The 27,045-nt window shown below is 55.3% G+C and overlaps 2 protein-coding genes across 8 annotated transcripts in view; one reads left to right on the forward strand and one right to left on the reverse strand.

Annotated features, from left to right (window-relative positions):
- Positions 1–13,472, forward strand: part of PKD1 (polycystin 1, transient receptor potential channel interacting) — a 76,776-nt gene extending 63,304 nt beyond the window's left edge. For both annotated transcript variants that reach the window (XM_074552705.1, XM_074552706.1), the window contains exons 29-46: positions 122–332; positions 754–880; positions 1,467–1,583; positions 1,715–1,764; positions 1,925–2,130; positions 2,575–2,674; positions 3,232–3,350; positions 3,732–3,934; positions 4,425–4,619; positions 4,840–4,979; positions 5,515–5,642; positions 6,270–6,435; positions 7,008–7,133; positions 7,265–7,439; positions 7,868–8,155; positions 8,451–8,585; positions 8,823–9,137; positions 9,474–13,472. In XM_074552705.1, coding sequence (XP_074408806.1) covers positions 122–332; positions 754–880; positions 1,467–1,583; positions 1,715–1,764; positions 1,925–2,130; positions 2,575–2,674; positions 3,232–3,350; positions 3,732–3,934; positions 4,425–4,619; positions 4,840–4,979; positions 5,515–5,642; positions 6,270–6,435; positions 7,008–7,133; positions 7,265–7,439; positions 7,868–8,155; positions 8,451–8,585; positions 8,823–9,137; positions 9,474–10,025 — 3,353 coding nt within the window. In that variant the 3' untranslated portion in view covers positions 10,026–13,472. The remainder of the gene's footprint in view (positions 1–121; positions 333–753; positions 881–1,466; positions 1,584–1,714; positions 1,765–1,924; positions 2,131–2,574; positions 2,675–3,231; positions 3,351–3,731; positions 3,935–4,424; positions 4,620–4,839; positions 4,980–5,514; positions 5,643–6,269; positions 6,436–7,007; positions 7,134–7,264; positions 7,440–7,867; positions 8,156–8,450; positions 8,586–8,822; positions 9,138–9,473) is intronic.
- Positions 10,910–27,045, reverse strand: part of TSC2 (TSC complex subunit 2) — a 35,803-nt gene continuing 19,667 nt past the window's right edge. For 3 of the 6 annotated variants that reach the window (XM_026798362.2, XM_026798359.2, XM_014273274.3), the window contains 15 exons: positions 26,542–26,694; positions 26,284–26,396; positions 25,538–25,759; positions 24,305–24,520; positions 22,695–22,763; positions 20,496–20,659; positions 18,870–19,354; positions 17,942–18,017; positions 17,607–17,693; positions 17,179–17,365; positions 16,859–16,998; positions 16,571–16,649; positions 15,992–16,083; positions 15,644–15,742; positions 10,910–15,097 (listed from right to left, as the gene is read on the reverse strand). In XM_026798362.2, coding sequence (XP_026654163.2) covers positions 14,930–15,097; positions 15,644–15,742; positions 15,992–16,083; positions 16,571–16,649; positions 16,859–16,998; positions 17,179–17,365; positions 17,607–17,693; positions 17,942–18,017; positions 18,870–19,354; positions 20,496–20,659; positions 22,695–22,763; positions 24,305–24,520; positions 25,538–25,759; positions 26,284–26,396; positions 26,542–26,694 — 2,350 coding nt within the window. In that variant the 3' untranslated portion in view covers positions 10,910–14,929. The remainder of the gene's footprint in view (positions 15,098–15,643; positions 15,743–15,991; positions 16,084–16,570; positions 16,650–16,858; positions 16,999–17,178; positions 17,366–17,606; positions 17,694–17,941; positions 18,018–18,869; positions 19,355–20,495; positions 20,660–22,694; positions 22,764–24,304; positions 24,521–25,537; positions 25,760–26,283; positions 26,397–26,541; positions 26,695–27,045) is intronic. The other 3 variants (XM_026798363.2, XM_026798361.2, XM_026798360.2) reach the window with 1 other exon arrangement.

The following is a 27,045-nucleotide window of genomic DNA, read 5'->3' on the forward strand; positions in this document are numbered from 1 at the left end:
GCAGCTTTTCCAGCCCCTCATCCTCAGACCTGGAGCCCTGTGGATGAAGTGTGGGTACTCTGAAGTGTCTGGGATGGATGTGGCCAGCTCAGCCACCCTGAGCATGTCCCTCTGTCTCCAGGTGAGAGCGAGCTGAGGAGCTTCTGGCGGATCTTCGTGGCGGAGCTGCAGCGTGGCTTCTTTGAGAAGCACGTGTGGCTGTCCCTGTGGGACCGCCCGCCCCGCTCCCGCTTCACCCGCGTCCAGAGGGCCACCTGCTGCTGCCTCCTCATCTTCCTCTTCCTCTGCGCCAACGCCGTGTGGTACGGCGTGGTGGGCAATGTCCATCTCAGGTGCGTGCAGGGTGTGGTGGGCAGTGTCCACTTCAGGTGTGTGCAGGGTGTGGTGGGCAGTGTCCATCTCAGGTGTGTTTGCTGTGGTGGGCAGTGTCCACTTCAGGTGTGTGCAGGGTGTGGTGGGCAGTGTCCATCTCAGGTGTGTCCCCAGCCAGTCCCACCCTGCCTGTCCCCTTGGGGCAGGACACATTTTCCCTCTGCTGGGAAGAGCTTCCTTGCTTGGATGTGCCCTCCCCATTCTAAGGACTCTTGGACCAGGACATGGATGATGGATGACCCAAACCAGCCTGATTTTGGTTTCCAGGCCCATTTCCCTCTGTGCACATCTGGAATTCCTGGTTGTGCGCTGTTGTCTGCTGCTTGCTTGCCTGGCAGCCCCAGTGCTGCTGCTGACCGTGTCTGTGCTCCCTCCCTGCAGCAACGTGGCTGTGTCCAGCCTGCTCCCTGTCAGCGTGGACACGGTGGCTGTGGGCCTGGTGTCCAGCGTGGTGGTGTACCCTCTCTACCTGGTCATTCTCTTTCTGTTCCGGATGGCTCGTGGCAAGGTAAGGAGGGGGGATGGCTGCAGGCTGCTCAGGTGGGTGGGAAGCACCAGGTTGAATTCTGCCTTTCCTGGGACCTCTCTCCTCCAGCTGGGCTCTGCACTTGCCTGGTTGTGCTGCTCCAGGGCCAGACCCTTCCCTGGCCTCTGCCTCCCTTCCTCAGATCACTGCTGGCCTCTGTCAGTGCCCAGGCACCAAAAGACAGATTTTAGAAGCTGTTTAGGCACCCAAATGCCCAAGGCAGGAGCCAGGAGCTGCTCAGTGGAGCCTCTCTGATGCCTGCCCTGGGCAAAGCTTGGCTGAGGCAGCTGGGCAGGGATTAGCTGGGGACTTATTTACCGACTAGTTAAGCACAATTAGCAGCTCCATTAAGTATTGCAGCCAGTGCTTGGGGGCTGATGAGCAGCTCAGGGGCTGATGCTGCTGAGAGCACTCAGGGAAAGCTCTCAGCCTCGGGGCTTGTAGCTGGGACAGCCTGGGTGGCCCTGGCTGTGGCACGTGTGGCTGCAGGTGTGTGGGGGCAGAGGAGATGGCCGTGTGGCTGATCTCAGTGGCAGTGTCACCTCTGTGCCCCCGGTGTGCCCTGCAGGTCTCCATCAGCCACACCGTGACCCACTCAGACCAGCAGTCCCTGGAGATCGACAACTACCTGGACTCCTCAATCCTTGAGAGCTCCTTCCCCACCTTCCCCGGGCTCCAGGCAGAGGTGGGTGCTTCCCTCCCCGCAGCTGGGCAGGCTCCTGGAGGGCTGGGAGCAGCTCAGTGACCCCTGGTGTTCCCAGCTTTGACCAGGCACACACCTGTGTCATGCTCCTGAAACCTTCCTGTTCCCTGCAGGCCTTCTCTGAGCAAACCAAAACAGATCTGTTCCTGGAGGACTCCAAGAGGTGAGTGGGTTTCTGGAGATGGAGCAAGCAGAGCTCCAGTCTGTGCTTTGCTGGGCTGGGCTGGGCTGGGCTGGGCTCCCACAGCTGTTTCTGCAGTCCCACCAGGTTCATTTTCTCTGCTCCCCTCATTCTGACTGTGCCCATTCCCGTTTCCCCACAGCCTGGTGCCCTGGCCCTCCAGCGAGGCCCTGCTCAGCTGGCCAGACCTGCTGAGTGACTCCTCCATCATGGGCAACACCATCCAGAGGCTGAAGAGAGGCCGGGCCAGCCGCCACCTGGGGCTGGAGGCGCCCCTGGCCCCCGAGGAGGACACCCTGTCCCTGGGCATCCACCACCAGGGCCAGCCCCGCTACTTCTCAGCCTCAGGTGAGCCCCTGGCCCGGGCACAGCTGCTGCATCAGCTCTGGCTGCACCCAAAGGGCAGGGCAGAGGGTTGTGTCTGCTTGTAGTCTGGAAAAACAGAAATCCTGCTGGGCAGCAGAGTGGGAGCCAGGAGAGGTGTGTTCCCATGGGAATGCTGCAAGCAGCCAGCACTGCCTCGCTGGTTTCAAAGCCACAGGGTGTCCCTGAGGCTCTGGATGAGAACGTGGCTTTCTGAAGCAGCTCTGACTGCCCAGCTCTGTGGGCAAGCTGGGATGGACAGAGCTGGAGGACAGGGTGCAGGGGAGGGCTGTCCTGGGGGAAGGACATGGCTGGGAGCCTCCTCCTCCTCCTCCCCAGCTCCAGCAGGTGCTCAGCCATGCCCTGGGGTGGTGCTGGGGGCTGAGCTCTGAGCTCCTGCCAACCCTGTCTGTGCTCTCTCCTTCCCAGATGAGGATCTGATCCGGCAGATCCTGGCAGACGGAGCCAGCGGCATCTCCCAGGACCTGGGGCCGTACATGAGGGCAGAAACAGATCTGATCTCAGGCCTGTGAGTGTCTGGGGAGCAGAGCCCCTCAGGGCTGAGCCTCCCACCCCCTGCCCTCACACCCAGCTGGGCTGAGCTGCCTTTGGGATGCTTTCAGGGGTCACTCTGTCCCTGCTGGCCCTGGCTCCTGCAGCCCCCACAGCCACAACTCACTGCCACCCTTCCAGGAGCCACCTGGAGCATCCCCTAAGGCCACAACTGTGGCTCCAGCAGTTTTGGGCAAAGTGCTGGGATGAGAGCTCCCTTCATGGCACTGATGGGAGGGAGAAGGGGATTCTCCCCAAATCTCTGTAGTGTTACCAAGCCCAGTACTCCCTGCTGGCCACCCTGACCAGCACCCCCAGGGCTGGCAGCCCCCAGGCACTGCAGAGTGGCCAGCCAGGGGCGGGGAGGGACAGTCAGGCCCTGACCATGAGACACACAGCAGTGTCTGTGCCCTGGGACGTGAGGGATGTCCCAGCCCTGGTGCTGGCACTGGCATTCAGCCCCCTTGGTGCCAGCCTGCTCGGCACAGGGCCAGCAGAGGCACAGCTCTCAGCAGTTCCCCCTGTGCCTGGCAGGTCCAGTGTGTTTGGGGAGAAGGTGGAGGCTGTCATGATGCAGAGGCTCAACGACAAGGGGCAGAGCGTGGCACCTCCTGCCAGGGAAGTGAGCAGATCAGCCAAGTCCACCTGGACAGGTACGGGGTGTGCCCCGGGGTGTGAGGGGACAGGGCCCATCCCACAGTACAGCTCTGTGGGGTAAATGGGAAATAAAACACAAAAGGAGCCTTGGGAAGGGCTGCTCCCTGCCTGGGATATCGCTGCTATTTCCTGCAGCTTCTCTTGGAGCCTGGATCTCAGTGAGGCCTGGGCCAGCACAGTGCTGTGCCAGTGCCTGCAGTGTCCCCTGGGGAGCTCTGCTCTGCTCCCTGCAGAATGTGTGGGCTGGTCCCTCCAAACCCCTCCAGGGCTGGTGGCAGCTCTGTGCTGGGATGAGCGCTGAGCCCACCCCTCCTGTGCCCACGGGCCCTCTGCAGCGATGCTCACACCGCTCTCCCTGCTCCTCCTGCTGCCCCCAGTTGCAGAGCAGACGTTCAGGAAGCGCCTGCTGCCTCCCTGGTGCTCCCTGCTGGCTCATGGCATCAGCCTCCTGCTCCTGGCCGCCGCCGCGGGCGTCTCCGTGTGGATCGGGGTGGGCTTCTCCTCCAGCGTGGCCCTCATGTGGCTCATCTCAGGGATATTCAGCTTTCTGGCATCGTTCCTGGTCTGGGAGCCCCTGAAGGTGAGCGTGGCACGAGTGCACTGACCTGTGTGTGGGATTAACGTGTCCAGCTGCTGATCACAGTCATGGAATTGTTAAGGTTGGGAAAGCCCTTTAAAGTTATCAAGTCCATCAAGCACCACCCCCGTGTTCGCCACTAATCCAAGTCCCCAAGTGCCACATCCACATCAAAACCCATTGTGGGTTTTGAACACTTCCAGGCATGGTGAATCTACCATTCAAAGCCCTGGGCATCCCCTTCCCATGCTTGACAAGGCCTTGCACAAAGAAATGGGGTCAGAGTGGGCACTGAATGGTCTCTCCCATCCCTGCACCCCTCAGGAAGGGTGGGATGTGAACACCAGAGGCAGGGCTGGTGGCAGGGCTGGTGGCACTTGGTTTTGAAGGTCCAGGTAGGAGCTGTGCCGTGCTGGCTGTGCCAAGGGAGCTGCTGCTGGGATGCTGAGGTGGCCCAGCTCCCTGCAGGCTCAGCTCTCTCCCTGTGCCCCAGGTGCTGCTGGAAGCCCTCTATTTCTCCCTGGTTGCCAAGAGGCTGCACCCAGAGGAGGATGACACCTTGGTGGAGCAGCCCTGCGTGGAGCACGTGTCCGAGAGGATCAGCAAGGTCCGGCCCCCGCAGGGCTTTGCCCTCTTCCAGGCCAAGGAGGAGGCCAGGAAGGTCAAGCTGCTGCACAGGATGCTCAAGGTGGGACATCTGCTGCTGCCTGGTGCCCAGGGCTCAGACACATCTGAGTGTGGGCCCTCCCAGTCAGGCTGGGATGCTCTGAGTGCTTGGCTCCAGCTCCTGCCTCAGTTTCTCAGCCTCTGGGTCTGATGCTGTTGCATGGCTATGGAAAGCACTGCTCTGCTGCAGGATGGGGATCCAGCCCTTCCATGCCATCCCATTTTTACCCTTTGCTTCCCAGAACTTCCTCATCTACATGATGTTCTTGCTGGTGGTCCTGCTCACCAACTACGGGGACGCCTCCCGCACCAGCCGGGCCTTCCTCCTGCAGAGCTCCATCAAGCAGCAGCTGGGCAGCAACGACTTCCTGCTCATCAAGAGGTCCTGCCAGCCCCTGGGGGGGGCAGGGGGGTCGGCTCCTGGGCTTGTGCTCCACACTCTGTCCCATAGGAGGTTCCTTGGTGCCCATGGGGAGCTGGGCACTCTGCAGCTCCTGTTTGTGGTTCTGCTGCTGCCCTGGAGAGCAGAGGGGCCTCTGGGGATTGAGAGGTTTAATTCCTCTGAGGTGTAGTGGTTTCCCCAGTGGGAAGGGGCTGTGGGAGCTGATGTTGATCTTTCACAAGGGTTTCTCTGTCTCCAGAATTTAGTTGCAAGTTGTAGCCATGAACAGGGTCATGAGAGCCAGAAATGGCATCGTGGCCAGTCTGCCTTTCCTCACTCTGCTCATGAGTTTGACTGGATTCAATTCTCCCAGCTGATTTTCCACAGCCCTGGGAGCTCCCAGCAGCCCAGCCTGGCACTGGGATTGTTGTGCTGTTCTGTGTCCCTGCAGAGCCCTGGGCTCTCAGTGCACATCAGTTTGTGCCCCAAAGCCCCTGGAACTTGGACTCAGCAATGTCACACCTTGCCCCTGCAGGTCGGATCAGTTCTGGGTGTGGATGTCCCAGGTGTTCCTGCCGTACCTGTACAACAACGGCTCTGGGCAGGAGAGCCACAGCACCACGCTGGGGACGGCCCGGCTGCGGCAGCTCCGCCTGCACGGAGGTACCAGGGAGGGAGGCAGGGCAGGGCAGGGCAGGGAGGGTGGCACTGCTGTCACTCTGCCAGGTGACAGTCCTGCAGGGACAGCTCTGCGTGCAGTGGGGCTGAGGGAGGAGCACAGCTTGGGCAGGCAGTGGTTCTGCTCTGCACACATGAGCTGGGGCAGTGGATCATGGAATGGTTTGGGCTGGGAGGGACCTTAAAGTCCATCCAGGGACACCTAACACTTCCTGGCCTTGGGCACGGCCAGGGATCCACAGCTTCTCTGGGCAGCCTGTGCCAGGGCCTGCTCACCCTCCCAGGGAAGATTCCTTCCCAATATCCCATCTAACCCTGCCCTCTGGCAGTTTGAAGCCAGTGATGTATCCAGAGTGCAGGTCCCCAGTTACCCAGGGCCAGTTGGGATGTCTCTGTTCTCCTCCACTTGTACCAGCTAATCCACTCTGACTTGGAGGCATGGCTGTATCATGACTCCTAAATTGGACAGTTACTTTTATTATTAATATCCATCCTTTCCTGAATCCCTCACTAGAGCATGCCCATTCCCTCACCCTGGGGCCCTGGTGGGATGGGTTTGGAGGGGTGGGAAGCTGAGCTCCATGCTGGGCTCACAGGGTGGTCTCATTGCAGCTGAGTGCCAGCAGAGTGCCCAGGACATCCTGCAGGGCATGGGCAGTGCCCAGAGGAGCTGCACTGACCAGCACAGCTTTGCCACTGCTGACTATGGCGTGGGCTGGGAGAGCCCAGCCGGGAACGGGACGGCGGCGTGGGCACACTCAGCACCCGACCTGGCAGGGTAAGGCTGCCCTGCCTGCCCCAGCCCTGCTGCCAGCCCTGCTGCCAGCCCTGCTCCTCCTCCAGGGACCCTTGCACACCTCTCCAAGGTCTTTACAGTGTCCTGGGCTGTTCCCAGCCCTCTCCTCAGCCCCTGAGCCTGGCAAAGGGGGGATGGATATAGATATTCTGAATGGCCTGAGCAGCAGCGTTGTGCTCTTCTGGGGCCCAGGGACAGGGGATCAACTCTGCTCCTTCCAGGGCACAGACAGGGCAGGGGAAGCCAGCAGCCCAGATTTCTGCTCAAGGGGTGGCAGCAGGTTATCCTGCACCCCGGGCAGGACATAAATCACACTTGGTTTCTTCTCTGGTTTGTCGCCAGAGGCATCATCTCCATGCAGCTGTGGGCCACCACAGGGCTTGGGGCTCTTCTGGGGTTGGGAGCACTGAAGGGGATCAATGCACCCCTGTAATCTGTCCTGTGAAATAAATCCTGAGGGGCAGGGTCTGCATCTGCACACCAGATCCTGGCCTGCCACGCAGGAGAGCAGCCAGTGTCCTTCAGCCTCACCCACAGCTCCTCTTCCTCTGCAGGATCTGGTACTGGGGCTACATCTCCTTCTACGACAGCAGTGGCTACGTGCAGGAGCTGGGCCCTTCCCTGGAGGAGAGCAGGGCTCAGCTGGAGTTCCTGCAGCAGCACACGTGGATCGACAACATGTGAGTGTGACAGGGCAGGGAGAGTGTCCTGCTGCCACCTGGGCTCTCAGCAGTGCTGCTGGGGTGTCACAGGGCACAGGACCCGTGTCCCCCCCAGGAGTGGCCCCTGAGCTGGTGCTGTGCCCCTGCAGGAGCCGGGCAGTGTTTGTGGAGCTGCTGCAGTACAACCCCAGCGTGGACCTGCACGTGGCCCTGACCCTGCGCCTGGAGTTCCCTGGGGCCGGCCAGGCCATCGCCGCCGTCACCATCAGCCCCTTCCCCCTGCTGCGCCTCAGCACGGGGGTCACCCTGCAGCTGCTCATGATGGTCAGTGTGGGGCCTCCCCTGCACCCCCTGCCCTCTGCTGGGGGGCTCTGGGGACCCTCACCCAGCCTGGGCACTGTGGGCTCAAGCTGCTCTGCCTGTCCCCACATCTGTCACCCTGCCTGGGTGGGTGTCAGCAGAGCCCAGTGCCCCTGGGCGCTGCCACCCTGCCACAGGGGCACTGGGTGTGGGCACTGGGGGCCTTCAGCAGGGATTGGGGTGCTGGATGAGCGAGGAGGGCAGGGCAGGATGCAGGGGGTGCCGCAGGTGTGCAGTGGTGAAACTTGGCCTGGTTTGGGGGGATTTTGCTGTCCTGGGTGCAAGCACAGCAGTCAGGGCTTGTCCTCTCATCTCCTGGTACCTTCTCCACTCCTCCTCTCCTGGTCATGTCTCCATCACCTCTCCTGGTGACTGCTCTGTTCCTCCCCCAGGTGTTCCTCATGCTGTTTGTGGTTTACTTCGTGGTGTCAGAGTGTCTGGCCATCAAGAAGGAAGGCAGAGCCTACTTCACCCTGTGGGGCAACTACAGCCAGTGGCTCTTCATCCTGCTCACCACGTGCACGGTGCTGGTGCACCTCAGCCAGGCCACCCTGGCTGACCAGCAGTGGCTCAGGTACCTCAGCAACCGCAGGGGCTTCACCAACTTCTACCAGGTGGCCTTCCTCAGCTCTGTCTTCAGCAGCCTGGCCGCGTCCCTCCTCTTCCTCCTGACCGTGCAGGTACAGAGGGCTGGGGGAGCTGCACGTGGGTGCTGGGTGCTTTGGTCTTGCTGTGTTTGTCACCCTTGCACAGCCCTGCCAGGGGACGGGGTGGCAGGGAGGCCACCTGTGTCTGTGCTGGGCACTTTGGGTCTCTGGGGCCTTGATTCCCTTGGGGAATTCAGTCAGATGGGTCTGTCTGCAGGGAACCTGCAGGCTGGGATGTTTGTGCTCTGCTGGGGTTTGGGTTTCTCACATGTTTCTCACCCTTCCTGGGCTATGGGGTATGTCTGTAACTGCCTCCTCTCCCCTCCAGGCTGCCCAGCAGCTGCGCTTCGTCCGGCAGTGGTCAGTGTTTGGGAAGACCTTCCAGAAGTCCGTGAAGGAGCTGATGGCTGCAGGGGTGGCCTTCGCCCTCCTCCTCCTGGCCTACGCCCAGCTCGGCTTCCTGGTAAGCACTCTGGTCCCCCTCCTCACAGAGGGGCTGCTGGTGCTCCTGCTGCCCCTTTTCCCTGGCATGACATGAGCAAAGCCCCTGGGCACTCTGTGCCCGTCCTGCTGCCAGCACCTTTGGCCAGGGGCTGTCCCTGCCCCAGCCCATTTGTGGGCCATTGTGGGAGGGGATATTGGAGGTCAGGAGAACTCTTTGCTGTGTTCCCTTCTCACCCATCTCTCTGTCCCTCCTCAGCTCTTCTCCTCCTCCTCCGAGTCCTTCCGCAGCGTGGGCAGCAGCCTCCTGCTGCTGCTGGCCCTGCTGCGGGGCAGCGCCAGCCTGCGGCCCTGCCTGCCCGAGGCCTCGGGGCTCTACTGCCTCTTCTGCACCTCCTACGTGGTGCTGGAGGCGTGGGTCGTGCTGCGGCTGCTGGCGGTGGTGCTGATCCACAGCTACCGCGAGATGCACTTCGAGCTCTACCGGCCCGCCTTCGAGCCCCAGGACTACGAGATGGTCGAGCTGTTCATGCGCAGGCTCAAGATGTGGATGGGCTTCAGCAAAGCCAAGGAGGTGAGGCCAGCCTGGGGGAGGCCAGCCTGGGGTCTCTGAGGAGAAGGGGCGTGGTGACACAGAGCAGCACCCGCCATCCTTAGCCTTTCCCTGCCTCTGGCTCCTTCCTGCAGCCGGGTTTCTCTGGCAGGCAAGGGTAGGAGCAGTGGCCACCCTGGGGGCCCAAGAGAGATGAGGAAGTGTACAGGCATCAGCTGCCCATTCTCAGCCCCACAGTCCCACGTGGCTTTATTTGGGGTCCAGCCCATGCCTGTCACACCAGGAGTGGCTGGAGCTGCCCTGGAGCTGTTTGGAGCTTCCTGCCCTAATGCTGCCCCTTTCTCCTCTCCCCCCCAGTTCCGGCACAAGGTGAGGTTCGAGGGGATGGAGCCGCTGCCCTCACGAGACTCCAGCGACTCCAAGTCCTTCCGTGGCCCCACTCCCAGCGCCGCCTCCGACAGCTCCAGGACCTCCACGTCCTCCAGCCAGCTGGACGGGCTGAGCCTGGTGCTGAGCGCCCGCGACAGCCTGGAGGTGGACGCCGACATCCAGCGGCTCCTCTCGCTCTTCGAGATGCTGCTGGCGCAGTTCGACCGCGTCAACCAGGTGACGGAGGATGTGTCCCGCATCGAGCACCTGCTCGAGTTCTCCCGCAGCCGCCGCGCCCGCAGGAGGCACCGCGGGCCCGAGGGGGGCCCGGAGCAGGGCCCGTCCCCGGAGGCGCCGGGCACGGAGCCGCTGTCGCCGCGCTGTGCCGGGGCCGTGCCCGTGCCCGTACCCGTGCCCGGGCGGCTGCTGCGAGCCAGCCGCGGGGTCAGCGCGGCCGCGGGCACGGCGGGCAAGCCCTGCGCGACCAGGAGGAAACGGCCCCTGCGGGCCAAGAACCGGGTGCACCCCACGGTGAAGTAACGGGGTGCGGGAGCGATGCCCTGGCAGGGCTTTGTTGGGTGGGCTGTGCCCGCCCGGAGCTGCCGCGGCGGCTGGGCCGGCCGGGCACAGGGGGCTCCGGCCACGCCGCTGGCACGGCCACGCCGCTGGCACGGCCACCGGCCCTCCAGAAACGGCCCCAGGGAGTGTTCCAGGGGTAGAGATGGACGGGGAGAAGGCCGAGCCTTCCCCCGGGGCGTGAGCAGGTGCAGGAGGTCCCTGCTGGCTCACAGGGTGTTCAATGGCCCGGCTACAACCGGCCACAGGTGGGACTGGGGTGGGCACAGGGGGACGGGACAAAGCTCCCCCCCTTCCCTGCTGGCTGTGCCGGGTGGGAAAGGGAAAGGAGAGCCCCAGGCCTTGAAGGTTTGAACCAAGTCTTGGATTTTTGTCGACCAGACGCACTGTGGAGGAAAGCGACAGCTTTCGAGAAGGTATTTAACCCTCCTTGTTTTTTAAGCGTAAATAGATATATAGAGAAATGCTATCTACACCCAGAGCAGTTAATTTCCAGTATTGGCTACTTTTATCCTCCAGAAATTGGTACTATTATTTGTATTTAAAGAAATCCAATATTTAAAACAAAGGACATTGCAGCGAGCTGGGGACGAGAGACCCCTGGGCTGCCTCAGCCACCTCCCAGCGTGGGGTTCCCAAACTCCAATTGTGGCGTTCCCAAACTCCCAGCGTGGGGTTCCCAACTCCCAGCGTGGGGTTCCCAAACTCCAATTGTGGGGTTCCCAAACTCCCATTGTGGCGTTCCCAACTCCCAGTGTGGGGTTCCCAACTCCCAGCGTGGGGTTCCCAACGTGCTGGTGTCACTGTGGTCCCCACCTGCCCTGTCCCCCCACTGTGGCCCCGGGGTGCAGGCGCCGCTGGCTGCTTGGCTTCTCTAACCCAAGGAATGTATTGCCCTAAGTATATGTATTTTTTTTTTGGTTTACTTGTTCCTATGTACTGCCCAGCACTTTAAACAAGGCTTTCCTCGGCTACCAGTGACACGTGCGAGCTAAGAATGGGATAATATATCACAAAAGCAGTATTTTGTTTGTTTAAATCATAAATTGAAATGGGCAGGGAGGAGGGGAGCGCAGCCCCAGCTCGGGCAGCAGTGCCAGCGCCTTCCCTGAGCACAAAGGAGGCAGGTGGAGCCCTGAGGGAGCTTTTTTTGGGCTCCCTCCAGCCCTGCCAGCTGGGATTCACCATGTGCTGGGCTACAGCTGCTGGGCTACAGCTGGCCTGTGCCATGGGGCCCCCCAGATCACAGCCTGGGGGTGCCTGAAGCCCCCCAGGGGCTGCCTTCCCCTCCTCAGCCCCATTTCACCTTATGGCTATTGTAAGTAATTTATACGGGGTTTGTTTGGTTTTTAAATGTATATATTTTTGTATGTTTGCTATATTTTCATAGCATCGGTACCGTGTTTGAAACATGTAGATAGGAGACAGAACACTATTGTCAGAGTTATTTAAAGGATGTATTAAGTGCTTCTTCCTGGGAATGTCCCGTGTATATAAGGATTGGGTGTCTGTGTGTGTGTGGTGCGTGTGCTCTCCTGGGCTGGCTCGGGGCAGTGGCCACAGGTGGATGGGGAAGAGCCCCCAGTGGGCTCCTCTGTGTGTTCCAGAACCTGCTCCGTGCTTTGGACAGGTGAGAGGCTGGAAGGAAGGCTGAGGAGGGCAGAGCTGCAGGGCAGGGGCCTCAGGTTCAGCTGCCTCTGGTGCTGGTGGGCCTGGAAGCACCTTCCCAGGGCAGGGAGGCTTATCCAGGTGGAGAGAGGAGGCTCCTAAAGCACTTCCATTGCTCCATGCCCTCCTGAGCCTCCCCTCCAGCCCCCAGCTGTGTTGGATACTTGAGAAGATTTCATTCCAGTGTCCCTGTGCTCCCCTGGCCGTGTGAGTCAGGGTGGCTGCAGGGGACACTGGCTGCTCTGGGGTCCCTTTGGGACAGGTCTCAGTTACCTGTGGAAAGCTCAGGTGCTGTGCAGGACAGATGTTGTGGAAAGGTTGCAGAGGGATGAGGGCAGGAGAAGACAAATGAGGTGGTGCTTGGTCAGCATGGAGGTGTTGGAGAGCAGGGAGCACAGAGAAGTGGAGTGCAGAGAGGGGAGAAATGCAATCCTGGTCACCAGGACGGGGGGGAAAGGGCAGAGAGGGGCCCAGAGTGGGACAGGGAGGTGCCTGCAGCAGGCAGGAGGCTGAGCCTTGGGCTGGGACCAGGTGCTGGTCAGCTTTGTGCTCAGAAAAAACCCTGGTTTTGAAGCCAGAGCTAGAACACTATTTGCCTTGGGTTTTTTGTTTCTTTAACTTCCCAGGCAGCACAGCACCAGGCTCATGTCCTTGACTCCATTTTGGTGACAGGGCCAGTGCCATGTCCCCAGAGCAAGGCAGTAAGAGGAGCAGTGGTGAGGTGTCCCAGAGAGCTGGGATGCCCCCAGGGCTGGAATCCCTTCAGCTCCAAAGCTCCTTTCCCCACAGCCCTGCCCTGGCACAGCCCGTCTCACCTGTAAGGAGCACCAGGGGTGTAGATCCAGCCACCCCAAGGGCTCTGTGGGAATATTCAGTGATTGAAAGGTCCCACATAAACCAAGCAGGTCTTGGAAGTGTCTTGAAGAGCCAAAAAGTTCAGTTCCTGATGGTCAGTTCTCAGCTGGAGCATCCTCATTAGAAGAGGATGGGAGCAGGAGGGAAGGAGGAGCCAGCAGGTCCCAAATGTTTCTGAGCATCCCTTCCTAAGCTAAGGGGCAGCTGGAACAAAGATGCTCCCCAAATCCATCTGGATGTTTGTTCCAAGTGCCTGTTCCCTGCCCTGTGTGTGTGTGTGACTCGGTGTGTGTGCCTTTCCCAAGTGCTCCTGCTGATGCCAGGGGAGCAGGAAGGGATCAGACAACTGCCCTACTTCCCTGAAGTACGGGGAGCAGCTGTGCCCCCCCAGTCCCTGCAAAAGCCCAGCCCTGCGTGGTGGGCAGCACCCACAGCTTCCAGCACTCTCACTTCTGCTCCAGCAGCTCCTGTGCCAGCTCCAGCAGGGTCCCAGGCTCCCCTCCATGTCCCAGCCATGGAGTTACACCCTCACAGCAATAACCTTGACTCAAAGCCCATCAGTCCCCCTGAATGTATATTTTTGTGTCTGTAGTCACCAAGAGATGGTGTCTTATTTATTGCCTTGACTCTCACAGTGATGTATCAGGATCAAGCTGCTTAAATGAAAAATGAGAGCCCCATCCATTCGTTCCAAGGGAGAGGGAGGGACTTCTGTAAGTGCCTTATTTTTTCTAATTTTTGTTTTTTTAAAAGAACAATGATTGTGACCAAAATGCCAACAGTTCCTGTCTGGTCAGCATTTCACTGCAAACAAAAATGGTGTATTTTGTAACTGTGGGGATGTTTCTTACAAAATGACAAAGTCAAATAAACACTTGACTGCTGAAACGTGGCTCAGGTGGTTTTGTCCTGCTCCAGCTGCTCCTCTCCACCCCACCCTCATTCTCTCTGCATCCTTAATTTTAATTAAGGTCTCCTGCACAGCACAAGACACTTCCTAAAATCCTCCAGCCTGTCAGGGGTGGTGTTAATGAATGAGCTCACCTGTGGTACTGGGGGTGGCACAAGGACAAAGCTGACAGAGTCCCCTCCCAGCACAGAGGGAATATCCCAGTCCAGGACTGGAACACAGCCAGGAATTTGTGTGTCCAACACTGCAAGGGGTAGGGGGTGGTCCATGAGCAAACCAGGCTGGGAACCTAAACCAGGATAGGAGGAAGGATTTATATGGAACTTTCCCAGGACATCCAGACCGCACTGATCAAATATTTTATTTCCTGTATGACTCATAAACACTCGAACACAACGGACACCTGGTGTTCCCACACACCTGCACAGGTGAGGGCTGTCCCTCTGTCCCTCACCTGTCCCTTCACAGTCCCACATTGTGCACATTGCACCTCATCTCCCTGCTGGCAGCCGTTCCCACAGCCACGCTTCCCCCTCACGGAGCAAGCAGGAGATGAAGTTCTCACAGTATAGTCCAGCTTATGAGGTGCCTCCCAGTTGGGTGCTGTAGTGTCTGGTGCCCTCCTTGCCTCAGGACGGGCTGCAAGTCCCATTCCAGCTGTGCCCACCTGCCCTGAAAGCTCCAACTGAGCTGCTTCAGCCTCCCCTGAGAGCCTCCCTGGCAGGGAAGAGGCAAAACTCGTGGGGAGATGATGCCCCAAGACCTGTCAGCAGTCAAGAAGGGATTTATCAGGTGCATGGGGAAGGGTGAGACACCCCAGCATTCCTGCAGCCAGGGAAATTCTGCAGCTGGCCAAAATGAAGACAAATCTTGGGAACTTAAGCAGCATTCTGAGCAAGAGAGAATGCAAATTAACTCTTTCCAGAGCTGGCAGCAGAATGAGTCAGAGCCTGAAGAATCCAAGTGCTGACAGCCCCGAGATTCAGGGAGGAGCTGGGATTCTGGGGTGCTCAGAAATAGCAACTGGATTTTCAATACTTCATATTTCATTCCAAATAAAGTCTCAAAAATCCCACAATTCCTGTACCTTCACATGAGGATCTGCAGAGTATCATCCTTTGTCTGCTTCCACCAGGAGCTGCTGTGGAAGGAGTCCAAAGAAAGGTTCTGCAGGGAATTTCCCAACAGAGAAGCTTTGAAACAGCTCAAATCAAACCAAACACTGTGGGTTGGTCCTCTGGGAGCTTCTGCTGGGAGTCCAGTGCCATCCTCAGGGGCACCCAAAGCTCCTGGCAGGTTCAGTGCCAAGTCCACATGCAAGGAGCAGCCAGGCTGTGCCTCCCAGTGCCTGTGTCCATGCAGGTGCAGGGAGCAGCAGGCAGGGAACACAATTCCATGGCCCCAGTGTCCCTGCAGGGACACCCTGAGCCCGGCCCTACACAAACTCAGTGAAATCATCCACGGAGGAGATCAGCCTCTTCCTCTGGCCTGTCTCGTAGCTGGGAGGGGGGTCCTGGGGCATCTGGGGAGGGGGCTTTGTGGGGGCAGAGGGGTGCAGCTGCAGGGGAAGGCCAGGGCTCTGGTACTGCGTCTCTTCACGGAGCTGAAAGGCAAGGGAGAGCAGGTGAGCTCCATTCTCTCCAAAATTCTTCCAAATCTCCATCTGGGCAGGGCAGGTTACCAGGACACTGTGGCAGTGCCACTCTGTGTCCAGGTATGGGACACCAGGAGGAATTTCCCCATGGGAAGGGTGGTCAAGCACTGGAAGGGCTGCCCAGGGAGGTTTGGAGTCCTCAGCCCTGGAGGTGCCCAAGGAATTCCTGGAGGTGGGGACAAGGTGGGCATTGGACATCCATTGGACTCAATGGGTTTGGAGGGCTTTTCCAACATCAGTGATTCTGGGATTCCAGGATTAAGCTTCCCAAAGCCCTTACTGCCAGTGAAACTGTTTGACATTGCCACACTTGAACTGGATGATCCTTAAGGTCCCTTCCAACCCAAACTCTGATTCCATGACCAGCTGGATTCTAAGCTCTGTACACACAGCCCCCCTGTCACTCGGCCAGCTCTGACAGCTGGTTTCACCTGCCTCAGCTGCAGGCAGAGGCTCAGTGCAGCCCAGTCCCACCCTCAGGGCAGCTGCACTCACCCGGTGCCGCAGCCTCTTGATGTGGCGCAGCCTCGCGATCCACTTGGAGGGGTAGGTGTCCGTGGGGTTGGATCTGCTGTGGTGGACCTGGGAAGCCATCTGGGGTGGGAAGGGTGGGGAGAAGCAGGGAAAGAGAGGAGCCACATTAATGGAACCACAACAATAAAATTCGTCAAATTTTTCAGAGCAGTTTGACGGCAACTGCAATCCAGCTGAGTTAGGACTGCTCAGGTGCCAACTCTGGCTTCAAGGTCAAGTGGAAAAGTTTTTCTTTGCTTTAGCATGCCCTGCCTGTTTCCCTGGAAGCTGGTGATGGGCCAAGAAGCTCAGGGAGCTGGGGGTACTCACGTTGGCGTGCAGGGCCATCTGACGGGCCACGAAGGGCAGGTTCTTGTCAGAGATGATCTTGGCAACACTCGTGTCCACCAGACCCTCCATGTCTTTAGTTTAAAGGAACAAGAAAAAATTCTTGTAAGACAGTTAAGAAGCAAAAGGTTGCCAGTAACTAAATATCTAATTCAAATAAACCTGAGGAATTGTATCAACCAAGTACCCACAAGCTCCACAGCTCCTGCTCTAGCAGAACCTGCTCAGCAGTTTAACACAACTGGCTCTCAAATCCTGGCTGCTCCATAAAAGTTTAGGGAACCAACTGTGGCCAGAAACACCTTTGGTACAACACCTGCCCCAGCACTGCTGAACCCCCCATGTCCTCCAGCATTCCCAAGACCTGATGGAGGGAGGGATCTGCTCTGCTGCTGGTACTGGGTCCTGGGCTTGAACACAGCATGAGCAATCCAGAGAAGGTACCTGAGCAGGGCAAACCCAGATCTAACTGGGCAAACTGGTTCCAGAGAGTTTCTCCTGGAAGTTTTAACTTCTGAAGCACAAACCCCCAGCACAGCATGGGCTGAGGTTCACTCCCACCTTTCCGGCACTGCAGCGTCACCAGGTTACAGTCGTAGTCCAGGGGGGTGATGATCACATGCACAAAATTGAACTGCCCCTGAGGAGAAGCCAATGCACCAGTCAGAAACATTTCCCTGGCAGCATCATGGTTTGAGAACGCCATAAACACACAGCAGTAAACCCACCACAGCCAACAGCTCCCCCCATAATCCCCACACAGTTTTTAGGGTAACACCCACACACACGAGGGTACACACACAGGTACTGTGCTCCTGCTGTAACACACCCATGAGGAAAATCCCCTACCTTTATTGTGCCCAGCTTGAAATCCTCTCCAGAATCGTTGTAAACAATGGAAACAAAATCATTCCCCAGGTGCCTCTTCTTGTCACAGCGGTATTTATCCAAATCCTTCGTGGGCATCAGAGTAGCAATGTGGAAAATGGCTGGAGAGGGAACACAGAGATCCTTAGGATGCGCTGGGAAAGCAGCAATGGTCACATGCCAGTAATAAAAATACAGAGAGAACAGGAGGGGATCCGAGCCCAGCACATTCTCCTGGGAAGGAACCAGTGTGGATGCAGGTCAGTTAAGGTGAGGAGACACAAACCATCCCTCCAGCCCACCTTGCATGATGTCATCGTGCCAGCAGTAGGTGAACTGTCCATCCTCCCCACACACGTCCAGGCCACCCAGGTAGATCTTGTCAGGCTGGCAGTCCTTGAGCTCGATGAGCTTGCCCAGGCCCGTGAGGAACTCGGTGTAGCGGTAGGAGCCGTGCTCGTTGGACAGGATGGCGATCTCGTTGTTGCTCTGGGACACAGGGACATGGCACGTGTCACACTCAGGGCCAGCAGCACTGCACCAGCACCACAGACCCTTCCTGGGATCAGGTGACTGCCCCCACAGAAGGGTTTCATTTTTAGCACAGGAAATTAAGGAAAAGGAAGGCTGCTGCAGGAGCAGGGCACATCCCACAGCTGGAGCAGGGAAACCCCACAGCTGGAGAGGTTCCCAACACCCCACAAGGATCCAGGACCCTGCACACACTCACCTGGCCCTCCCCAACGTAGAGCACTGCAATCTTGTGTGTGTCATAGGATGGGATCTGATCCAGGAGCTGCACCGACCTCTCAAACGTCTGCAATCCAAACAGAGACCCAATCTGAGCAGCCTGGGAGGTGCCTCCCAACCAAACCATCCCACCATTCTGCCAGCTTTAAACAATCCCCTCCACAACCCCAACACAGAGATCTCCCACCTGTGGCCCTGCTGGTGGGAAACACCTTTAAACTGCAGCACCTGAGCTGGACATTTGCAATTATCACCTGCATTCCAAGAAAGTCATGAGGTTAAAAAAATTAAGGATTTATACAACTCCTTGCTTACCTCATTTGGCAACAAGAGGGGTTTGTTGTTTTCATCACCAAAGAAGGGGGAGTGGTACAACTGTAAAAACACAAAGCTGAAGGAGAGAAGGAGGGAAATATCTGTTACCATAAAAATTAATGTCAGTTTTGATCTGTTGGAGGTAAGAACATTATGTACAGCAGAAAAACGGGAGGAATTAAAATGCTAACAGGGTATTATTCATCTTTCAGAGACACTCTGAGGGCCTGGACTACCTGCGGTTTGCAACAGACCCCTGTTGAAGAACAATGCTGTGTCAAACAGCAACAGCCACACAAATTCCCTGTTCAAAGGCAGGGAATGGAGGAGCAGGAATGCCCTCCACAGCTCTGGGGACATTTCTAGGCTCTCAGACACATGATTGCGCAGACATTTGCATTTTACCTGCCCTCAATCAGATGAAAATTGTCTCATCATGCAATTTTGGACAGCTAACAATACCCAGGTTCTATTACAACCCTTCTTTTCCTTCTTTTTAGGATTTTGCACAAAATGCAAAACTAGCAATCCACATCATTCACAGCAAAATTAACCTGTGTAACCTATGGTCAAACCACAGCCCCTAATTAAGTACATAAAGTACAGGAGGAAACTACCCATCTATTTCTTTCACCATTTGGGAGCTCTGTCTCCTAATCCCTAAGTTCATTTCATGGTAGTGTGCTCAACAGGTCTGTATCAGCTCCTGAATAAAGCAGGAGCTTTATCCAGACTGGCACAGGAGTGGCATTCAGGCAGCATGGGCTACTCAGCTCCATATGCCACAAATTTTTCGTCACAGAAGTGTTTATGGAGAATAATTTGTTTGTTTTAAGAGGTGATAATTTGAATGATTAATTATTTATGGGATACTGTGCAGCCCCTCCGAAGGAGCCGTGATGGAGCAGCTCAGGGGCTCTGCACCCACCTGGGGTTTATCCCAGGGACTTTCTCCGTGTTGGACGCCGCTGCCCTGCCCTTGAAGGCGTCTCTGTCGATTCTCTTGCCCCTCCTGGACGGGGCAGAGTCGGAGATGGTGTAGCCCCGCGGCCGGTGGCCCGAGGGCGAGCGGGGCGAGGTGGCAGCCGCGGTGCCGCCGCCCTGCCCGGCGGCCCGGCCGTCCTCGGCCCGGCCCGGCCATCCGCCCAGGCCTTCCCCTTCCAGGTTCCCCGACTGGGATTTGGATTTCACTTCCGTGCTCAGCCTCCGCGGCACCTCCCGCCCGTTGGCGTCCTTGAGCACCTCCTGCAGCGTCTGCAGCTCCGGGGAGGAGCTGGACTTGCTGAGGGGCTGTGAGGGCTGGAAGGAGAGCTCCTCCAGCGCCCGGCCCTCCTCACGCCCGATGGGGATCCCGCCCTCACACAGCTCCTCCGAGCGCAGCGACTTCTCCTCCTGGCTGGACGTGGAGGAGGACTGGGGAAAAAAAATAAAATAAAAACAAACAAACAAACAAACAAACAAAAAAAAACCCAAACAAAACAAAACAAAACAAAAAAAAAAAAAAGAGAAAATATTAACAGCTTTCACGGAATCAGAGAACCCGAGAATGGTTCTGGTTGGGACAGACCTGAATGCTCATCCCATCTTTGAAAAATGCATGTATTTTATGATTGGCTTTTTGCAAATATTAAAATGAATATTATATGTTTGTGTTAGAAAGTAATGCTGTATTGATTTTCTTAAGTAGCGTGTTAAATGTAGTTTTGGGTTATTAAAAAAATGTTGAAATAGAGACTATGCTATGTAGGATACTTTTTTTAAAGAAAGGACTTGCAGCAAAATAGCAGTCACAGGACACCTAAATCTTTCAGAGAAAAGGAATTTATTGCCCTCTTATCAAAAGAAACAAACTTCTTCCCGCCTCGAAGGCGCTGTTAGGATTCAGAGGAAGAAGTGGAGGATGACCAGACAGAATCCTGTGTTTGAATGGAATTTATGCATCATGTACAAGGTGTATGAATATGCAACAGGCTGTTGCAAAAACAGTTGTTTTTAAGGGTTAATCCTCTGTTAACCTGGGTCCTTTTTCGGGCTTGTGCTGTCCAGAAAAAGGTACCCAGACATCCATAACTCTTTGTCTCTATTGTCTCATATTTTCCTAATTAAAACTCTCCAAATTATTATTACTCTAATTATATTACTATTTTTATAACCATTTTATTACTATTACACTTTTAAAATTTTAAAAACAAATGATTGGTGTTTTTCACACCATGGTTGCTCCAAGCCCCAACGTCCAACCTGGCCTTGGGCACTGCCAGGGATCCATGGCAGCCACAGCTGCTCTGGGCACCTGTGCCAGGGCCTGCCCACCCACCCTCACAGGGACTGATTCCCTCCTTCTCCTGACAGCCAGAATAAAAGCTGACAGCAGCAAGGCTCAAGGCACCCCCACACTTCCAAGGAAAAGTGGGCAGGAAGGAGTACAAAGCAATGTGGATCAAGGTTTTCCCCTGAACACGCCCAGCACCATCAGCGATCAGCTCCTGAGGGCGCCATGAGGGAGCCCATGGCCAATCCCCCCCTGGGTGTCCCACCCTGGGCCTGTCCTTACCCTGCTGTACGAGTCCTGCGCTTTTCCAAACCTCTCCTCGCTCAGCACGTGCTCGGAACACGAGGTCTCGGCGTCCTCGCTCTCGGGGGACTCGGCGGGGGACTCGGCCTCCCTGAGCTCCATGTCCACGCCCGGGCTGCCCTCCTCCAGCACCACAGCCGATTCTAGGGAGACACGGGCACGGCAGCTGAGAGAGGGACACGGGGACAGGCCCCCATCTCTCCTCTCCTCTCAAGCACCAGCCTTTTCCCTACGGGATCTCAACGGAAGGCCATGCCCAGTGAGTGCCCTGGCATCTCTTGGCACGTCAGACTCGCTCCTGGCTGCTCTTTTTGCAGGGAATAAATCACCTCTCCCTCACAGCCTGCCTTTTGGGCCAAGGAAGTGCAGCTGTTTTTTCCAATTTGTTGCTGATGGACAACAGGGCGTGGGATGAGGAAACGGGACCTTGGACGTGGGTTATCAGGACAGACAGGAACTACAGAGGTGTAGGAAAGTATGGGATAAAAGCTCACTGGAGACATCAGCTCTCAAAGGGAGCTTTTCTTGAACTGAAATGCAATGCTCCCGAGCCTTGAGGCCTACAAGGAGATCAGAAATTTTCCTAGGAGCCATTTCCTTGCAGTTTGGCAGCTTTCCTAGAACGTCTCGGGAGAAGCAGAACAATTCAGCCCTGAACATGTGTGGAAGGACGAGAGCAGGGGTGACAGGGGCACCGGTGGCATCTGCTCACACACACAGGGAGTGGAACCACACTGACAAAAAAGCCCTGCCTACATGGAGGATTTAACCTTGGATCTGCTCCAGGCACTGACCACAGGGATGAGTCTGACCAAAGGCTCCTCCTGGCCTTGCTTTTTGTCCTGAGGAAAAGGCTGGAGAACAGGAGGCTTCCCATTATGCACACAAGGGACTGGAAGACCAATCTGAAAGGCCAAGATTTGTTTTCCAAAATAATAACGATAAAAGTAATAAAACCAAAAAATTAGCACACACAAAAAATATAAAGAAAATCAGCAAAATTAAAAAAAAATATACAAAGAAAAAAAATCACTAAAGCAGCTTTTCCTGGATTGATTTCAGCTCGCAGGACCAAAGTTATTTCAAAGAAGCAATTAAGAGTTAGCATTGCACACACAAACCTTCTAAAAATACAAAACAAACCAAAAGGAACCAAAACAACGTGCTGATCTGGTTAGCTGTCCAAGCCAGAACACACCTGCAGATACCCAGTGCTGCCAAGCTCCCCTCCTACACCACTGCCAAGATTGCTGGTGCTTTGAAACAACCCAAGCACTAATTATTCCTTAGGTGGGAAGAGAATAACAGGAACAGGGGGAAGTACAGAAAAATATTGAACTGCAGCAGCTTTGTGTTGCTTTGAGAGGCCTCTGACAGCAGCCAGCAGCAGCTCAGAACACCCCACTGCTCTGCTGGGAGCTTTCCAGTGAAGGAAAGAGGCAGAAAGACATTTGAACCCTCTAATTAAAATCACAAAGCATTGCAGGTTATCAAAGCAATGCAGGTGTTGTGCTCATAAAGTGTGTAATTTGATCTCCACTTCATTTAATTATGAAATAAATTTTACTGAAGTGGAGAAAGATTTGACGTTATTGTAGAGCTTCTGAAAGGTAAAATTTAGCAGGTTTTCTGCTGAAATACATTTCTGTTTTTAAAAAAAAGCTCTTAACCAGGCTCCATGCTGGCTGAACGTTATCCATATATGAAATCTATACATATTATCAGCTGCTTTTATTTTTCTGTGCCCAATTCTGGCAGCTCCCTGTGGGCTGAGCAGCTCCAAGGGGAGCCTGTCCTGCAGCACACGCTGCTCTCCTCACAGCTGGGAGCTTTTCCACTGGGCACAACACAAAGCCAATTGGAAAATGAAGCTGCAAATGAAGGATTAATTAACCCAGCCACGTTTTGACAGGTCATTTAACACTGGCCTCATGACTCACAAGCCACCCCAGCTAAAAGCTGCTTTGAGGAACTGTCTGCACTTGCAAATGTTGGATCTGGCTTGGACTTCTTCATGCTAGTCAAGATCCCATTTGTTGAGAGTGATGAGACTGGGGACAGACAGGAGACATGGAAGGGGAAAATGAGGGATGAGGGATACATTTTCTATGAATCAGAGGTGTTCTTCTATGGCAATACTGTTTGGTTGGTTTTTTCCTTAAAGATATATAAATATACCTGCCCAGGATATGCTCCTGTGCAACTTCCCTTGACAACTGGACTGGTACATGGAAGAGAAAGAGGCCACTGCAAAGGGAAATCAAGTGAGCAGCTACATCAAAAGGAAGGAGAGACTATATGAAAAAAATATAAAAAAATTAAAAAGCACAGAGTTTAAAATGTAACCAAGAGCCTAGTTTAAAACAAACAAATAAATAAATGAAACAAAGGAAAGAACAAGCTGGGATAAGCTCACCAGATGCCAAAGGGATACTTTAAGGGCACGAGGTCTCAACACGAATAAGGAGGAATAAACACATCCAACAGTGCAGGCTCCAACTGCTGCCTTTGCAGAATGCGTTTTGTGAGGAGGCTTAGGAACAGAAAATCCCTTCCTGATATCCCAGCACACACAGGAAACCAGGCTGACCCTTTCCTGACCTGCACAAGGTCACTTTCAAACCCACAGAAGAGCCTGAAAAATCTGGGTAAAGACCCACAGAGGTTTAACCTCTAAAGGGGCAGAACAGGCGTGGGACAGCAAAACTTCTTCCAGTCACTGCCCAGCCAGCTCCAGCAAGTCTGGGTAACAAGGAGGGGCCCAAATGACTCCCAGACTGGCACAGGAGTGGCATTCAGGTGGCATGGGTTCAGCTCTCCACTTAGCTCCACATACCACGAATTTTTAGAGTCACAAAAGTGTTAATGGAGAATAATTTTTCTGTTTGTTTGTAAGAGGCGATAATTTGATTTTGGCTCCAATTTTGTGTTTACATGTTCTAAAACACTAAAACACACCCTGCCCTGCTTCAAAGAAAGCTGAAAACTGGCATTTTAACCAGATTTCCAGACAATTCATCCCATTTTCCCCGGCAAAGCCTGGTCTGCTGGTACCGCTGCTCAATTCTGATGGTGCCTGCAGTGCTCAGAGCCTCAGTGTTGGATACCACTGGTAAGAGCTCGAGCAGGGACTGCAGAAAGCTTTAAAAACTGCAGCTCTTGGTCAACACCAATCTCCCAACATTAACAAGTTTTTAAGAGGAACTAGCACCACATTAAATAGAGTGAAAATCCTTGGCCACTGTGTTAAAATCAAGGCAGCAAATGAAACTCGAGTGGTTCAACTGCAGGCTGAACAGTCCTTTTCAGAGGTGGGTAAATCCAAGGGGATTTGCATTCTGCTGTAAAAGCCAGAGGCAGCCCACTCCTCCTGGCTGCCAAGGGCTGGGACAGGCCATGCCCCAGGAACCTGCAGCTCCGAGTGCCCGACACAGACTCCCAAACTGAAGACAAATGGAAATGGAAACACTGCATGGAAAGATCCATCCACAAGTGGGATGCCCAGATCAGCCCCAAACAAGTGGGAGAGGGAACAGATCCATGACTTTGTTCATTTTCATTTGGGGAACACACCAACCACACCACTCCTCCAAAGCAGCTCCGTGACTCCCCCTGCCTCCTGCTCCCCCGCGCACCAGCAGAAGCAAGAGGAAGGGAATTTTTCCCTTCTAGGGACAAGAACCGCTTCCCTTTCTCAGTGCCGGCCCCCTGACACTCCCAGGTGCTGTGGCAGCCCTGCAGGGACCCAGCAGAGCCCGGAGCTGGCCCGCCCTGCCCGCAGCCCCCACCTGTGTTGGAGCGCTGCAGCAGCGAGGGCTTGGCCGTGCCCGTGGCCAGGCTGGAGGAGGGCACGGACAGGGATTTGTACAGAGCCGTCTCCCGGTGCTCCTTGAAGCGCTCTGCAGCCATCAGGGCGTTGGAGAGCTCCTGCAGGGGCATGTTGTTGATGTCTGAGGAGAAGGGGCTCAGCGGGTTCTCCAGGCTCATCAGCCAGCTCGTGTTGCCTGCACCAGACAAGGGGGGAAGTGTTGCAGACATCTTTTCATGAAAAATCCTTTCCTTAGGAGTTTTCCTCCTGAGAAGCTGAGAGGCCTCAGGAACAAAATGTAAACAATGGTTATCTGCTGCTGTGGAATGCAACAGGTAGGCTTTTGATTAGCTCATCTTAGATATTTGTAATTAATGGCCAATCATAGCCCAGCTGGCTCGGACAGAGAGCCGAGCCACAAACCTTTGTTATCATTCCTTTCTATTCTTAGCTTAGCTAGCCTTCTGATGAAACCTTTTCTTCTATTCTTTTAATATAGTTTTAATGTAATATATACCATAAAATAATAAATCAAGCCTTCTGAAACATGGAGCCAGATTCTCAACATAAGACCCCTGTGAACACCGTCTCCCAGCTCCCCCACAGGTTACAGCTCCTGTTGGAAATGCTCACATTGTTTTGGAATTTGCAGGTAAAAGATCCAAACAGAGCAAGTTCTCAGTTCTGCAGAATGACTCAATTAATTTGGTACTCTCAGTGCTCTGCACTGCACCCCAAGCTCCTCAAAACCCACCCCTGGAAACTCACTGCTACAGCAGATTCCCAAAGCCATCCAAAACACTCAGGTGTCCTAATTAACACCAGGTCAGTTACTTTCTCATGAAACAGCTTTCAGTTGAAACAGGTAATTCCTGTTAATCTCGTGGAACACATTGGTGCTCAAGCATTTTGACCTTGAGCAGGTTGTTATTCCTTCCCTAAGAGCAAACACAGCTGAGCTGCCCAGACTTGTGGCTGCCCCTGGATCCCTGGCAGAGCCCAGGCCAGGCTGGACAGGGCTGGGAGCACCCTGGGACAGGGGAAGGTGTCCCTGCCATGGCAGGGGTGGCACTGGATGGAACCCATCCCATGGTTCTACAGTTTCAAAAGGCAGTAAGCCATAAACAGATTCATTTACAACTAAATATGGATTTTTCTCCTTCCCCCAGGCTCTGGTCTCTCCCCAGGATCCCCCCTACACTCAGGTACCCACCTGTGGGCCTGCGCACCAGGATCTCTGCCCAGCCCTGGGTCAGCAGGGGCACGTAGGCAGCCAAGTTGGCCTTTTCCTTCTGCAGGGCCGTCTGTGGGGCAGGAGTGGCCTTGTCTGGGCGGGCTGCAGCAGCAGCAGGGCCCTGTGTCCCTTGGGATGTTGAGCCACTGGGAAAGTGGGAGGCTGAGCTGTCTAAGGCACCAACACGTAAGGCATGACCACCTGGCAGGAGGACAGACACAATCCAAGGGAGAGACACGCTTAGTTAGCCCCAAAAATATCTCAGGAATGAGGCTTTTAACTTCTTCTAGCAGCCACATACACAGTATACTGATTTTATTTCCCTTGTCATTACAATTATTGTTGTTACTATTATTTCATTTTAATTATTAAACTTGTTCTTCTCTCAATCCACAAATTTTCTTACTTTTCCCCTTCCAACTCTCTCCTCCATCTCCCTGTGTGGGACAAAGTGTCCACCTGTGTGAGGCTTAGCTGCCAGCTGGGGCTATACCACAAAGAGAATTTGATGTTCTATGTGTTCTTTATAAAGCAGTTTATGTGATTACCAAAGCTCTCCTGCAAAGAGAGGGAAGCAGGAGGAGCCTCACCACACCTAAAGCCAACAGCTCCTGCTACCTGCTCCTCATTAAACACCAGAGAGCTCCAGATCTCCAATTAGCTCGGACACAGGAGGCACCCAGACCTTCAAGCTGTGGCAGGGAGAGCCCAGGATGGGAACTCACCCGACATGGATCGGACTCTGTTGCGGGAGCTCCTGCAAACCTGCTGCCCAGGCTGGGACTCCAGCTTGGCTGGAGCCTCCTTGGTCTGTCTCACTTGCAAAACAGGGTCTGAGCTGTAGGAAAGGAGACATTGGTGATGCTGAGGGAGGAATCAGGCGTGCTGGACAAATAAAACATTCCTCTTATGCTACAAAGATGTAGCAGTGGTTTAGGTGACTTTGTTGAGTGGAGATTTCCAGAAATGGGAGCAACACCTACCTTGGTTCTGGGGGGCTCTGGAATTCTCCAGAGTCCAGGCCAAGCAGGGACCTTGTCCCCGTTCCAACACTTGTAGTGATGGTCACCAGCTTGTTACCAACCAGCCAGGTCTTGGTCCTTCCTCCAGCCAGCAGAAACTCCCCCACGGGAGACCTGGGAACACATTTGGGATGAAGATTCCTCAGCAGGCAGAGAACAGAGCTGGTGCCATTAACCATGCAGGAGGTGCTGCCTGCTCTCCTTTACACAGCATTTGTGCCACCCCCCCTGGCTGCCCACATCCCTGTTATCCATCAGGATGATGGATGAGCTGCTGCAGCACGCTGGGATTATCCTGCAAGGACAGGGAGCAAAGCCCTGCTCCAATGGATTTGAAAGAACCACAGACTGGTTTGGGTTGAGAGGAACCCTAAAATCCATCCAGTGCCACCCCCTGCCATGGCAGGGACACCTTCCACTACCCCAGGCTGCTCCAAGCCCCATTCAACTGGCCTGGAACACTTC

The sequence above is a fragment of the Zonotrichia albicollis genome, chromosome 16 (assembly GCF_047830755.1).
Source record: "Zonotrichia albicollis isolate bZonAlb1 chromosome 16, bZonAlb1.hap1, whole genome shotgun sequence".
Lineage (NCBI taxonomy): Eukaryota > Metazoa > Chordata > Aves > Passeriformes > Passerellidae > Zonotrichia > Zonotrichia albicollis.